We start from the raw sequence: 12,107 nt of genomic DNA, 5'->3' as shown, positions 1-12,107 counted from the left end.
CCGCCCCCCCCCCCCCCATCTCCGCCCCCCTCCCCGCCCAGCCCCTCGACGTCCTCGGTCCCGACAGCGACGCAGAGACCGAGTGAGCAGGCAGCCACCACCATGCTCAGTTCGTCACATGCTGAGCAATCTTCTACTCTCTACCGAAGTTAGGAACTAAAAAGCCCTGGCCGCCCTCCCCTCCCCTCCCTGACTGTTCACTGTGAAGCAGCTCTGTCTAATAAACCCCGTCATAAACCTCAGAGAGACAGCGTCAGGCTCTGCCTTTTGTACGTAGAGCTTCGACACATCAGTATCGCTACATAATCATTAGTCACCATTTATTTTTAACACGCGGGTGGGAAGCGCTTCTCAGTGAGATGAGTGGGGTGGTGGCAGCTGTGGAGGGCTATGGAGGGGTCCGAGGGAGGGCTACGGTGGCGCTGGCAGGGATCGGCACGGCAGGCGGTGCTGGGGTGTCCTGGTTTGCGGTCAGGAGAGGCCAGGACATCCCGACAGCGGACGCACGGCCGTGGCCTGGCGGATGCTGAGACAGGGCCCAGCGTGTGCTGCACCGTGGGTCGGACTCTGGGGCTGGTACCCAAGCTGCTTCTGCCTTCTGAGGGTGCAGTATTCCCACCCCTAAACAACTACAACGGAAAGAGAGTGAAAGAAAACCATCCCTTTGCTTCTGGAGCCCCGGATGCTCTGTGTTTGCTGCTCAGTTTGTTAATGCTCACACCGCAGGTGGGCACGGCTTTTAACGTGTCGGAGAGAACTACTCCAGCCTCCGCAAAGATTCAGGCGCGGGGAGGAAGCGCCAGGACGTTTAACAGTACCACTCCTGAAAATAAATAAATTTAAAAGTTGCCTTTAAGTTCCCTGTTGGCAGTGGGTGCAGTTCAGCGCTGGCAAGAAGCTGATGGCAGCGGCTTGCAAGGGGGAGGTGCCGCGCTCGCCCCCGACGTGGGGGCAGCCAGGGGGGTTTGGTGGTCCCCGCAGGGCTGAGCTGAGCGATGCAGAGAGCTCACCCGGCCCCCGGCTTTCCCAGGAGCCCATCACAACCCACCAGCACCTGCCTTTCTGAAGTACTTTTGCAAAACTTCAAGAGGAAACACGATCGTGTGGTTAAATCATGCGACCGGGAACACGGTGTTCTGGGCACGGCGCCCAGCCTGGTGCGAGCACAGGGCAGCGGGGGCAGCCGGGGGGGTGAGGGGGGTCCACGGTCCTTCTTCGCTTGAAGCTCCCCAAGTGCATGGCGCTCTGGGTGCCAAGGATCTCTCCATCTCCCTAAGCGGCAGTGGAAGCGGTGGGTCTAGTCACTGAGAACCACCATGAACAGGGCCGAGGAACCGGGGAATGATGGGCCAGATGAGATCCCACCGGCACGGCTGACACTGCCCCCCGCAGGGGAACTTCTGTGTTTAAAATTCATGGAAAAAGTCAAACCCTTAATTACCAGTGTATAGCTGCTCTAACACTGCTGCAGTAGTTACGAGATAATAATGCTAGAATATCTGCAGACTTAATTTTATGACTCGATTCATGAATTTTTAAAATTTTACGATTAGCTCCAAAAGTAATAGCAATTTAAACTAAAGTTTTCATTTTCTATTACTTCTGATATCTGAATTTTTACAGACATTTTCCAATTTAACTTGGTTATCATAAGAACAAGCAGCTTAACCACGTTTTTAAAATCAAATTCACATTCTTAAATAATGAAACAGCTCTGGAAATACCATTCTCAGCCCGTTTGGGTTCTCTGCTGTTGAGAAAGAGGGGTGAGGATCAGGAGAGGCCGGTGCGTGCCCGTGGTGTGCTCCTCCACATCCTCCTGGGTTTCAGCTCAGGAACTGGAGTCCCACCGCATCTTGCTCAACACGTGCAGGATGCCACACATTAGAGCAGGTTTAGAAACCACACAAAAGTTTCACCGTCGCTTCTTGAGTGGCGCTTCAGCAACCCACCGGGCCGAGGCTTTTGATTCCGACAGTGCCCAGAAAACGATGCACAGGGAAAAACCTGCAGCCAGGGCATGTGCAGAACAGTCCTTCCTCTGGTTCACCCTCCTGGCAGCCCACAGTTCATGGACCTCCTGAGCTGGAGGCTGCGTTTGAGTTGCCACTGCTTGAAAATCAGGAGATAAGGAGGTTATTTAGAAGCTGATGCTATGCCCCTTGGCAGAGCAGTTTCATTTGCAGAACTTCCTACTCATTCTACCAACTAGGGCTTTACAGGCTTTCCAGCACTGGGAACAATTCCTCCAGAAGTTTTGCCTCAGAGACAACATATGACTATTTTTTATACATTAAGCAAACAACAGACTTGCTACACTAGCCTAGGACGAGAGAGAGATGACACTTTCATCCTTCAGCAACAGATTTCTTGTGAAATGGAACAGTTAAGCAAGGACTCAACATACTGAACTTCCCCCCTCACCACCGGCCTTCCTGGGCTGGTGAGCAGCCATACTCACCTCTGATCTTCATTGGGATGAGGAGTAGAAAAATAGGGGTAATTTATAGTCATCTGTAGTGAGAGAATACCTAAATCAAAAGATATAAAGAATAAAAATCCAGATTCAGGGAGCACCTTCTGAACAAGTCCACATGCTGCCCCCAGCCCCTTATCTGTCAGCCGGTTCTTGTTTGCAAGAGCGAACAACCAACAGCCCACGGACATGCTGCTCTGTAAGGAAACCGTCTCACCCTGGGTACGGCATGAGCTTAGCAAGCACGTAAAACCAACCAGAGCAGTGACAGGGCAGACGAAAGGCAGTTAGGATGCTTGTAAAGACAGAGGAATCCAGCTCTTACAAGTTGTCCTAGACTATTCCTGCCCAACTCCTCACTTCCCTTCTCCCTAAAGGGACGCTTCCCTCCCTGAGCACCATGAACCCACAGCACAGCCTCCTTTACCAAAAAGGAGAGTTCTTGTAAAGTGACAGCACTTCAGCCCACATGGCAGCACTTGGAAACAAGCACCTGACACCCTCCCCTCCCAATTCAGTGTTCAATGTACGCGGGCAAGCTAATACTTATCTTGACAAAGACCTCCAAAGGATTTCACAACAGTGAAAAAACTCTGCTCCCTGCAAAAGGCACAATAGAACAATTGCTTAAAACAGTAGGAAAGCTGAGAACAAAAACCTGGGCATCTATTCCCACGCTCTCACCACCAAACACCGCTGTCAACACCACTACCAATAAGTTGTGTGGGAATCCAAATAGCTGCTCAAACATAAAGATACTGCAGAGACATTAGATGCTTTTCTGTACGGCAAATCAGTCACCCTGAGCCTGTTCCTTGTGCTGCTGGAACAGCGGTATCCGTGCGGAGCTCACTGCAATGAGACAGGCTGCAGAGAGAGGGGGAAGGCAGAGCTGTTTGCCCAGACCAGCCTTCTCCAAGGCACTTGGAAACACAGCACCTCGGCTGCCGACATCCTGGGGTGGGCTCCGGCATCAGCTGCCATAGAGCTGTAAGGAACAGAAACAGCAGCAGCAGGGCTCAGGTATTCTGCACCTTCCAGCTTCTCGCACTTTCAGCTCCAGCTGGGTGCCTGCCCCGGGCCCTTTGCCCTCTGAAATGCAATAGCAGGAGGCAAAGAACAGCATCAAAAATCTTCACCTTCTAGTGACAAGGCAGGAGAAGGATGGGAGAGGCACAAACAGCGAGATTCACCCGTCTCACACCGAGGGTAAAGTGGAACAGCATGTTCTTTGCCAGGACACGGACAGTTTACTATTCCAGTTACTCCTGGTTTATAGAGGGCGTCTGACAACTAATAAAAGTGGAAAGTGTCTCAGGTACTTGACTTCAGCTCTTTACCAGTTTGTCTCTCTCCCCCAAATGGACAGATTGCAGATAACTGTATGTGCGCAAAGGGGGCTTTTTTTCTTGCTGCAGCAGCAATGCAGCAGCTAGAAGACACAGATGAGCCCTGCCTGGGCCCAGGCACAGAGCTGGGCACAGAGCTCTCCAGGGGAAAGGCTTCACAAATCGCAGCCAAGCTAGACACCTGAGAAGTCCCAACTCAACATAGTACCAAATTTCCCATTCTTTCGAGGGTTTTTAATAGACTTTTCGTACTCTGAAACAAAACAGTAAACATCTAACCAAAAACCCTGTGAAGAAAAAAAAAAAAATAAACCATTCCAGAAAACATTTTACTTCCCAGCTCTGAAATTTTTTTAGGTGCCAAAATCTGCAAAACCCAAAACCTGTTGATAAAGCACTTCTGCTCTCCTCACCTCCCCGAACTACAGTTTTGGCAGTAAACCATCACCAAAGTCTAGCTAAGAACAGCAAAGGAATCCAATTTCACTCAAAAAATGGACGGCTGGTAAAATATAAGCCTGTATTAGCACATTACATAGAATCATAGAATGGTTTAGGTTGGAAAGGACCTTGAAGATCTTCGAGTTCCAACCTCCCTGCCATGGGCAGGAACACCTCCCACTAGACCAGGATGCCCAAGGCCACATCCAACCTGGCCTTGAACACCTCCAGGGATGGAGTGTGCTATAAAACACAGAAAATATGTTGGTGTGACAAAACAAGACATGGAACTGCCTAGAAGAGGCAGCTTTGGCAGCTGTGACAGCTAAGCACACAGTCACCCAGGGGAGAATACATCAGTGTCCCAAAAGGAGGATGACAAATGCAGCAGCACTGGGAAAAGAACTGACAGCTGTCCAAAAGACAGAGGCTGCCTGGGGAAAAAAAAAAAAACAAACCAGCCAAAAAGCAAAGAGAGCAGAAAGATTTGTGGATGGGGCTGAACACTGATTAGAGCAGCCTGAACCAAGTTAAGGAAAGAAGAGGCAAAGACGTGGACACTGGGAAAAGAATTATTCCTCATAAGGCATCTGGTGGTGAAGAGGAGAAAACTACAGAAGTAGATACAGGTAAAGGGAAAAAAGATGTTTTTTCCCCTCCAAAGAGTTTTGGCATTCCAGTTTTGGCCCCTCTTCATATTTCATCCGGTTTTCTTCTAAGAAAAAAGCTGTGGGGTGTTGGAAGCATACTTAGGCTGGACAAGTTGTTTTACAAAGATCTATATACCAAGCTTTAATAAATTTTACAAGAAAACAAGTTGCATTAAATTTCTTATAAACTTCACAGCTTTCAGTAGAATACATCAATCGCACAAAGAACAACCTACAAAACTGGTTTTATTCTCAGGGTTGAGCTTGATCATGCCTCATCTACTAACTGATGCGACCGTCTTCTTGACTTTGTGATTAATGACAGACTTGAGCAATAACGATTGCCTCCAGGTAGAAGAGCTTCCAATCAGTTGATCTTTGTTGCACCTACCCCATAATTTTAGATTCAGAATTGATTAAGTTTTCTGAAAAAGACAGTCATCTCACCGCCATGAAGCATGAACTCTCCAGCAACCAGCAGAACTTTTCTAGTCAGAAGCCAGTACTGCTCAGCCTACTCAAGGTCATCCAGATAAATTTTAGGTAAATTTGGCTGTAGGACATCTTTCCTCATTTCTAAAGATGAAAAAATGGAACAAGCTTTTCCTAGACAAAGACATTTATTAAAAATTATTCAGAAATAAATTCCCCTAATTCCCAGAGATGTTTTCACTGTCCTCGCAAAGTTTATAGGGAAATAAAAACACCCCAAACAGTTCAGCCCTTGAAGAGTGTCCTGCAGCAGGGAGGATGTCGCAGCTAACACTCCAGGCCTCTCATTGCTGCAATGCTGCTGGCCATTCTGCGTGGCACACTTTTTGCGGCTTGCCGGTAGTCCTCTGGTTTTGCTTTCAACAGAGTTACAATATTCTGCAGTGTTTTTGATGGCTGAAGGCCGAGAGCATCCATCACGTTTATTAGATAATCTGTAAGATTAAAGATAAACATGTATTTGAACAGGCAACAGACACTGCACAAATGGAAGTTATTCTGCGTTCTTCATGACAGCCAGAATCCTGCCACTGCTGGCTTAAAAACACACACAACGGCAGTGTGTTTGGAATCTAACTGTACAGACTGATGTGTATTTTTGGCTTCCTGCGCGCTAATTTAGACAACCTTCTGTTTTGTTCAGAGGACTGAGACACATTCTGCCATGTTTCAGTATCTGCACACAACACCCTTGGGGCGGTCATTCACCACGGTCACAGATAAAGGATCGCAATCACACTTGCAGAAGGCTTGCAATAAAGCTGGGAAGTTCTGCAGAGGTGAAAGGCTGTCGAAGCAGGAGGAAGTTCCAGCTCACTGATTCAAAGTCAGTTGGGGAATTAAGGATGGCAGGGAGTATGCTGAGCAACCAGCCCCTAATACACTCCTTTGTTTTTAAGTAATGCCAAAAAAAAAAAAAAGAGATTCAGGCTGAGTTCACTGACATTGAAGCACACTTTCAGGTAAGCTGAGGAGGAGACATTGTCTGCATCCTTATTTTTGAGTTCGAGCCTTGGGAAGACAGCATCCATGACTTACAGCAGGGAAAGGACTAACTGGCATTTACAATAGCGGTAATGGTCTCGAGGTGACACTTTCATCAGCTTTGGATAAGAAAAACCCATCTCTTTCATATCATAGAATCCTTTAGGTTGGAAAAGACCTTTAAGATCATTGAGTCCTGCAGAAACACCTTCCCCAGCACCTTCCGTCAGTCCTCTCTCAGTCACTCTGCGTTGTGTGGGAGAACGCAGAGATGACCAGCATGTGTTAGCTATGTCCCACTTTGCTGCTGAAAGCTTCTCCATGTTGAAAGGAACTTTAGTCACCCAGCACCCTCAGAGCAGCAGGGCAACGAGCTAGCCAGGGCAGGGGAGCTGATCCTATGGGTTATGTAAAAAAGGATGCTGGTCAAGTGCTCCACAACAACTTTTAGAAGGCCTTTCACTGATCTCCCCTACACTCGGGCTACCAAGTTAATGGAAGAAATCAACCAGCTGCCCCCTTCATAATCCACTGGAGCACTTCCCAACAGGACTGGCACATGCTGTGTACCCCCTACACGGCATATAATGGCAGTACATGGCACTCGATGAGAAGGGAAAAAGCAGTGCCACACTTGAAAAGATTATATACAGAACTTTTGTGCTAAGACCAGCTTGTAAGGGAATCCTCTCAGTTCAGAAGGACTTTGACTAAGAGTCAGAAGCACAAAGCAGTGAAGAAGTAGGAGTACCAATCAGAACATCACCCTTCCCTTGGAGAGGGATGTGACAGAACACTGCAAAAGAGAAGCTGTGAACTGCTCCACAATGCTGGGTATCAGATCAACACGCTCATGATTAAAGGAGAAACACAGACTGTAATTTCTTCAAATCTAATGTAACGACAGAGGAGCCCATGTGTTAGGGCAACAGCTCTCAGGATAACGCGTGCACTGAGCTTACCAATGTCTGTGGCAAGCTGCTTCGTCGAATGTACTGTGAGCTCTGGTATTTGCAGGATGACTTCGCAGTAAGTTTGCATCGTAGCTCTGGCGATGGAGCCCAGCCAGTAGTCAGCCATGTTGTCCAGCTCAGGTAATTCATCTCCTGGACAGAAAGTTCTCGTTAGCTGTCAGCGACCTCATTCACCTGCACTTGCTGGTTTTGTAACAAAACATAATTCATAAACGGTTAACTGTTTCTTCAACGAGACATAAGGTATTCATTAGGATTGAGTTTATCAGCTGGTTTTGGAGTAATCAAAGCAGTTACATATCCTCCCTGATACTATACAACACTGAAAGTTAGCACAAGACCCAAAACAATTTCCTTGCTCCTCTATTACTTCTCCAGGTTAAGTCATTTCCAAAGGGCTGACAGGTGATCAGGCTGGGATCAGGGGCACTGCCGGGCATGTTCTACAGGATCATCTTCCAGGAGTAGTTTACAAACTACTGCAATGACAAGGATTCACAGGTGGTTTTTTCAAGCCCTAAAGGCATTCTGTATTCATAAGTGTTTTGAAAATTAACAAGCTGTTAAACATGTAAATGTTTTAAGACGAGAAAATAATGCTAAAACCTAAAATAAAGAGCATATTCTCAGAAGGCTACAGGAAGACTATAAATACCTAGCTCTACGCTTCCTTGATTGTCAGTGGAAATAAACACCGAGAAGAGATTAACCACAGCAAACCATGGCGCACTGCCAGCCTGCTGGGAAGCATTATGTAGCTACTGTTGTTAACTGCAGCAGGATTAATGACACAACAGGTAAGGACAGCCACCCGAAGAACGAACGTGAGCCAAAACTCAGCTCGCTGCAAGAAATTAAGGAACAACATGCAGAAAGAACTCTGTGCATTCTGGGGAGAAAGTTCTGAAGAGGCATCTGGGCCACAGCTGTCTCAGCAGCCACCATCAGCACTCACTGCATTTCCTTCAGCACAGAGGGGTTTAATCATTGTGGCTGCTATCTAATCACTAAAGACTTAGGTGGCACTGGTAGTAGCAGTGGAGCCCTAATGATTTTTTGAGCTGGAGTTAATATAGGATGAAAAAAGAACCTAAATGAAGTGGTCAGCATTCCAGAGTTGTGTCCTTACTGAGCAAGAACCTGACTATGGAGATTAGAAACATGGTCGAACCCTTAAAAAATTCCCAAAGATGCAAAACCTGTCCAAAGCCAGACAGACAGCAGACTAGTTTCTGACCATAGGCTCCTAACCTTTGTCACAGATGGGCACAGGTTAGCACATCACACAGGGTGTATCAGTAGTTTTTCCTGGATTTACAGAAAAAAAGAGGCAGAGGCAAAAGTTGTTTACAAGTAAACATCATTACTATTCTGCTTGAGAATGAATGTCTATTCCTGATAAAAGGAGCTAAAGAGCTCCTCTTTTTCTAGCAACAAATTAAGGGGCTGTGATTCTCAACAAGGTCATTAAGGATGGCATATTTTATACTACAGCTGATTAGTGCAAAGTTACGCTTACAAGATGTTCTCTCCAGATTTCACTAGGGTCTGAAGCTGAAAAGCTCCATACTAGATTAGCTCCTGGCAGCAGTTGTTGCAAGAATCCCAGCTTAGATACTGTCTGGGGATAAGAATACACTGTATGATCACTGCTGCAGGGTTGTTTTCTTCAGTAGACGAGGACATTACACAAGAGGGTCAGCCAGCCTAACAACTCACCACTTCTAAATGTGGTCACAAGCTTCCTCTGCCTATTCCTTGCTGTGCACTCCCGCCAGCTCTATTGCATAGTAGACCTCTTAGGAAGTTGATTTTAATCACTTTATTGATATATTTTTGAGAGAAACTAGCCCAAAAAAAGAAAAAGTGACTACTTTTCCATGGGGTTAATGAATGGAAATGGCCCTACTATGGAACATAGGAACCTCTCCTACAAAGGAGAGGGCAGGAGTGCAAAGCTGGAACAAGACTCCCCCTTCAGCAAGCTGTTAGACAGTCCAAGCTGCTCCGTGGGCTGTACTCCAATGGACAGGCTGATAAGGAGCAGAAGCCACAAAAGCTAACTTGATAAGTCTTTCAGCCTAGATGGTTCGACGGTTCCCTTCAGAGTTTGGGAACTGACCCCAGGTACTTCTTGTTCACTCCCTGCACCTTGGATATTAAATACTACCCCAACTCTGAAACAGTAATACTTCAGAATCTGCACCCCAAACCACAGTTTTAACGAACGCTAAACTTAAATAGACTAAGCTGAAGCTCCCAGTTTGAATGAAAATGAAAAAGTTTTACTCATTATTTAGAGGCTCCTCTTGGGTATTACCAAGAGTCTCCTGGAAGAAGCAGCGTGACTAGATGATAGGAAATGGACCTCAAACAGCTTTGTTACCGTAACACATCACACTTATGTATCAAAATGTGAAGTCTTTCCCCCAGACACCTCAAGTCTTTAGTTTCACCCTACCTTGTTCTGGGGGGTAAGGCAGTTTTCCAGCATGTAATGCCAGTTCCAAAGCAGAATCCTCTTGAGTGACAAATGGCTCAAGGTGAAGAGGAAGCGACATAATATATTGCCCAATCTAGAATAAAAGCACAAAGAGCTGAGTCACTGAACAAACGTGAAGCGAGTACTTTGCTAAAGAGTCAACTGCAGTAATCCACACCTGAAAGCAGAAAGCTGAGCTTGACAGCAACTCACTAACCTACATTTGTTTGAAACAAATTGTCTCTTGCTCATCGTTAATACTTTGTACAAGAAGTAATTTTTCACAAGGCCAGAGAGCCAACCATTGAAACAATCACGTTAAGAAAAACCTGTACAGAGAACTGTTACTCCAAGCAAATCTTTGATCTCTGGAGTGTTCCCAGCAATTTGTTTTCTAGAGCAGAATCTAAGAGATTGAACCAAACAAAACCACAGAAGAGGAAACGCAGATTCAAGTGACAATATAATCATGAGTTACAGAAATGTATTACTCCCCAACAGGGACCATGATCACGAATTCCCACACATGAGCTACATAACCCCAGGCATAAAACAAATACCACACTGTTTATGAAGTGAATCCCTGCTGCTACAGAGAATCTTCCTAGGTGCAGATACAGTTCAGACTACTCTGCCTGAGTACTCTGAGCTCACATCACCTGCCTTTTCTTCTACACAGCACATATGCCACATCAATTTGTTTTTAAACACTACTCTAGCTTCTTAGTTTTCCATTTTACTACACAATATAGTAGTGTTATTTCAAGACTACCCAAGATAAAGCCGTGGCTTAGTCTTGGCCCACCTATCACTCAGCAGCAGGACAAAGGATAGATCTGAAAAGATGTCAGAAAACAAATGCTTTGTATCTGAAAAGTTGCTCTTTGCCTTGGACAGGTAGAAACGTCCTTTGATTCTTCACTGAATCAAGCAACAACCATATACATCTCAGTTTTAACTTTCAATTAAAGTGGCAGGGGAGCATATTCAGCCTCTTACCAACCACGCATGTCTCTCCTGGTGAACTGTGTTAATCAGAAAGCTACTTAGAAATTCAGTAGCAATCTTTCCTTGAAATTTTACCTGATATACTGCCCATGAGCTTTCTAAACCTTGTAAGAGTCTCTCAGATAGCTAAATTCAAACTATCCATGATAAAATTATCCCACAAATTGATTTGACTACCTATTTCTATACATTTCTTTTTTAAAGCTTTAAAAGCAGAGTATAATGGTCTGTAGGCCACAAACCAGAGGAAACCAAAATATTAAAAGCTTTTGGTTGCAGCCTGTCCTTGAAAAGTCCGTTCCCTGTGTGATGCCCAGAATGATAGTAACATAAAAAAATTGCTTATCAAATTACACTTTGTATTGAGATAATAATAGCAGCTAATATTAATATCTGAACTGCAAATTTGGCAGCGACTTGAAACATCAACGAGGAGAACGGGAGAGCAATCTGAATGCTGTTCATCAGCACTGGAGTGCAGAGGACCTAGTCAGAAGGAAAGAACAGCTCACTCTCCTTTTCCACTCAGACAACCCGCTGCCAAAAAGGTTTCATTGTTATTCCATCAGAATAGAGAAATCAGGGAGTCACATGGCAATTAGAAGGGTAAGAGCTCAAGTCTTTTTTAACTTCACAGTATGATTAAAACACTCCAATACACATGGCAGGAAATTCTAGGCTACATGGGCTGCATTATGAAGATATGCTCAGTATTCATCCCTACAAACAAAAGTTGGCGTTTCCCATCCCATTATGAGGGTTTAGCACTGTACACAGTGCAGTTCAATAGGGAAGAACCTCTCCTTGTGCTCCCGATGTTCTTTTGCTACTCCAGAACTTGACAGGGATTTCACAAAAGCTACAAAAAAATGGCGCAAGCAAGCTGAGGAGGACTGGACCACTGACAGCATCTATCACCATCATATAACAATTTTAACAAATACTACGATTTTACAAAAAATTGGGGAAACACAGAAGAGATTCCCCCAGCAGTGGGCTTCCAGTAACTGCCCTTGCATGCTCTTACATTGCTGATATATTCCAGAGGAGTCAGGCTGAAGTTTGGCAGGTCATCTGTCAGGGTCTCACCAATGCCACCAGAGTTCCAACCCTGTTAAGGCAAAAAGCGCAGAATGAATCTATGAATTTTTGGAGCATGAAGTCTGTTGGTATTCTAGGAAGGGGTCACCCAGCAACACGAACTGTGACTACCCAAGGACTTCCAGAAAGCAGAAGACAGATGGTGAGAAA

At 45.6% G+C, this 12,107-nt stretch overlaps 2 protein-coding genes across 2 annotated transcripts in view; one reads left to right on the top strand and one right to left on the bottom strand.

Annotated features, from left to right (window-relative positions):
• The window catches only part of SCNN1B (sodium channel, non-voltage-gated 1, beta subunit), a 12,896-nt gene extending 11,830 nt beyond the window's left edge, over positions 1-1,066 (top strand). The window contains exon 14 of the mRNA XM_009895231.1: positions 982-1,066. Coding sequence (XP_009893533.1) covers positions 982-1,066 — 85 coding nt within the window. The remainder of the gene's footprint in view (positions 1-981) is intronic.
• A 4,451-nt stretch (positions 1,067-5,517) lies between these two features.
• Positions 5,518-12,107, bottom strand: part of COG7 (component of oligomeric golgi complex 7) — a 21,802-nt gene continuing 15,212 nt past the window's right edge. The window contains exons 14-17 of the mRNA XM_009894765.1: positions 11,884-11,967; positions 9,828-9,942; positions 7,355-7,498; positions 5,518-5,842 (exon numbers count right to left, since the gene is read on the bottom strand). Coding sequence (XP_009893067.1) covers positions 5,676-5,842; positions 7,355-7,498; positions 9,828-9,942; positions 11,884-11,967 — 510 coding nt within the window. The 3' untranslated portion in view covers positions 5,518-5,675. The remainder of the gene's footprint in view (positions 5,843-7,354; positions 7,499-9,827; positions 9,943-11,883; positions 11,968-12,107) is intronic.

This window comes from Charadrius vociferus, unplaced genomic scaffold (genome assembly GCF_000708025.1).
Source record: "Charadrius vociferus isolate BGI_N301 unplaced genomic scaffold, ASM70802v2 scaffold600, whole genome shotgun sequence".
NCBI lineage: Eukaryota > Metazoa > Chordata > Aves > Charadriiformes > Charadriidae > Charadrius > Charadrius vociferus.
The sequence above is the reverse complement of the archived record's forward strand: the minus strand, read 5'-3'. Positions and strand labels throughout refer to the sequence as shown.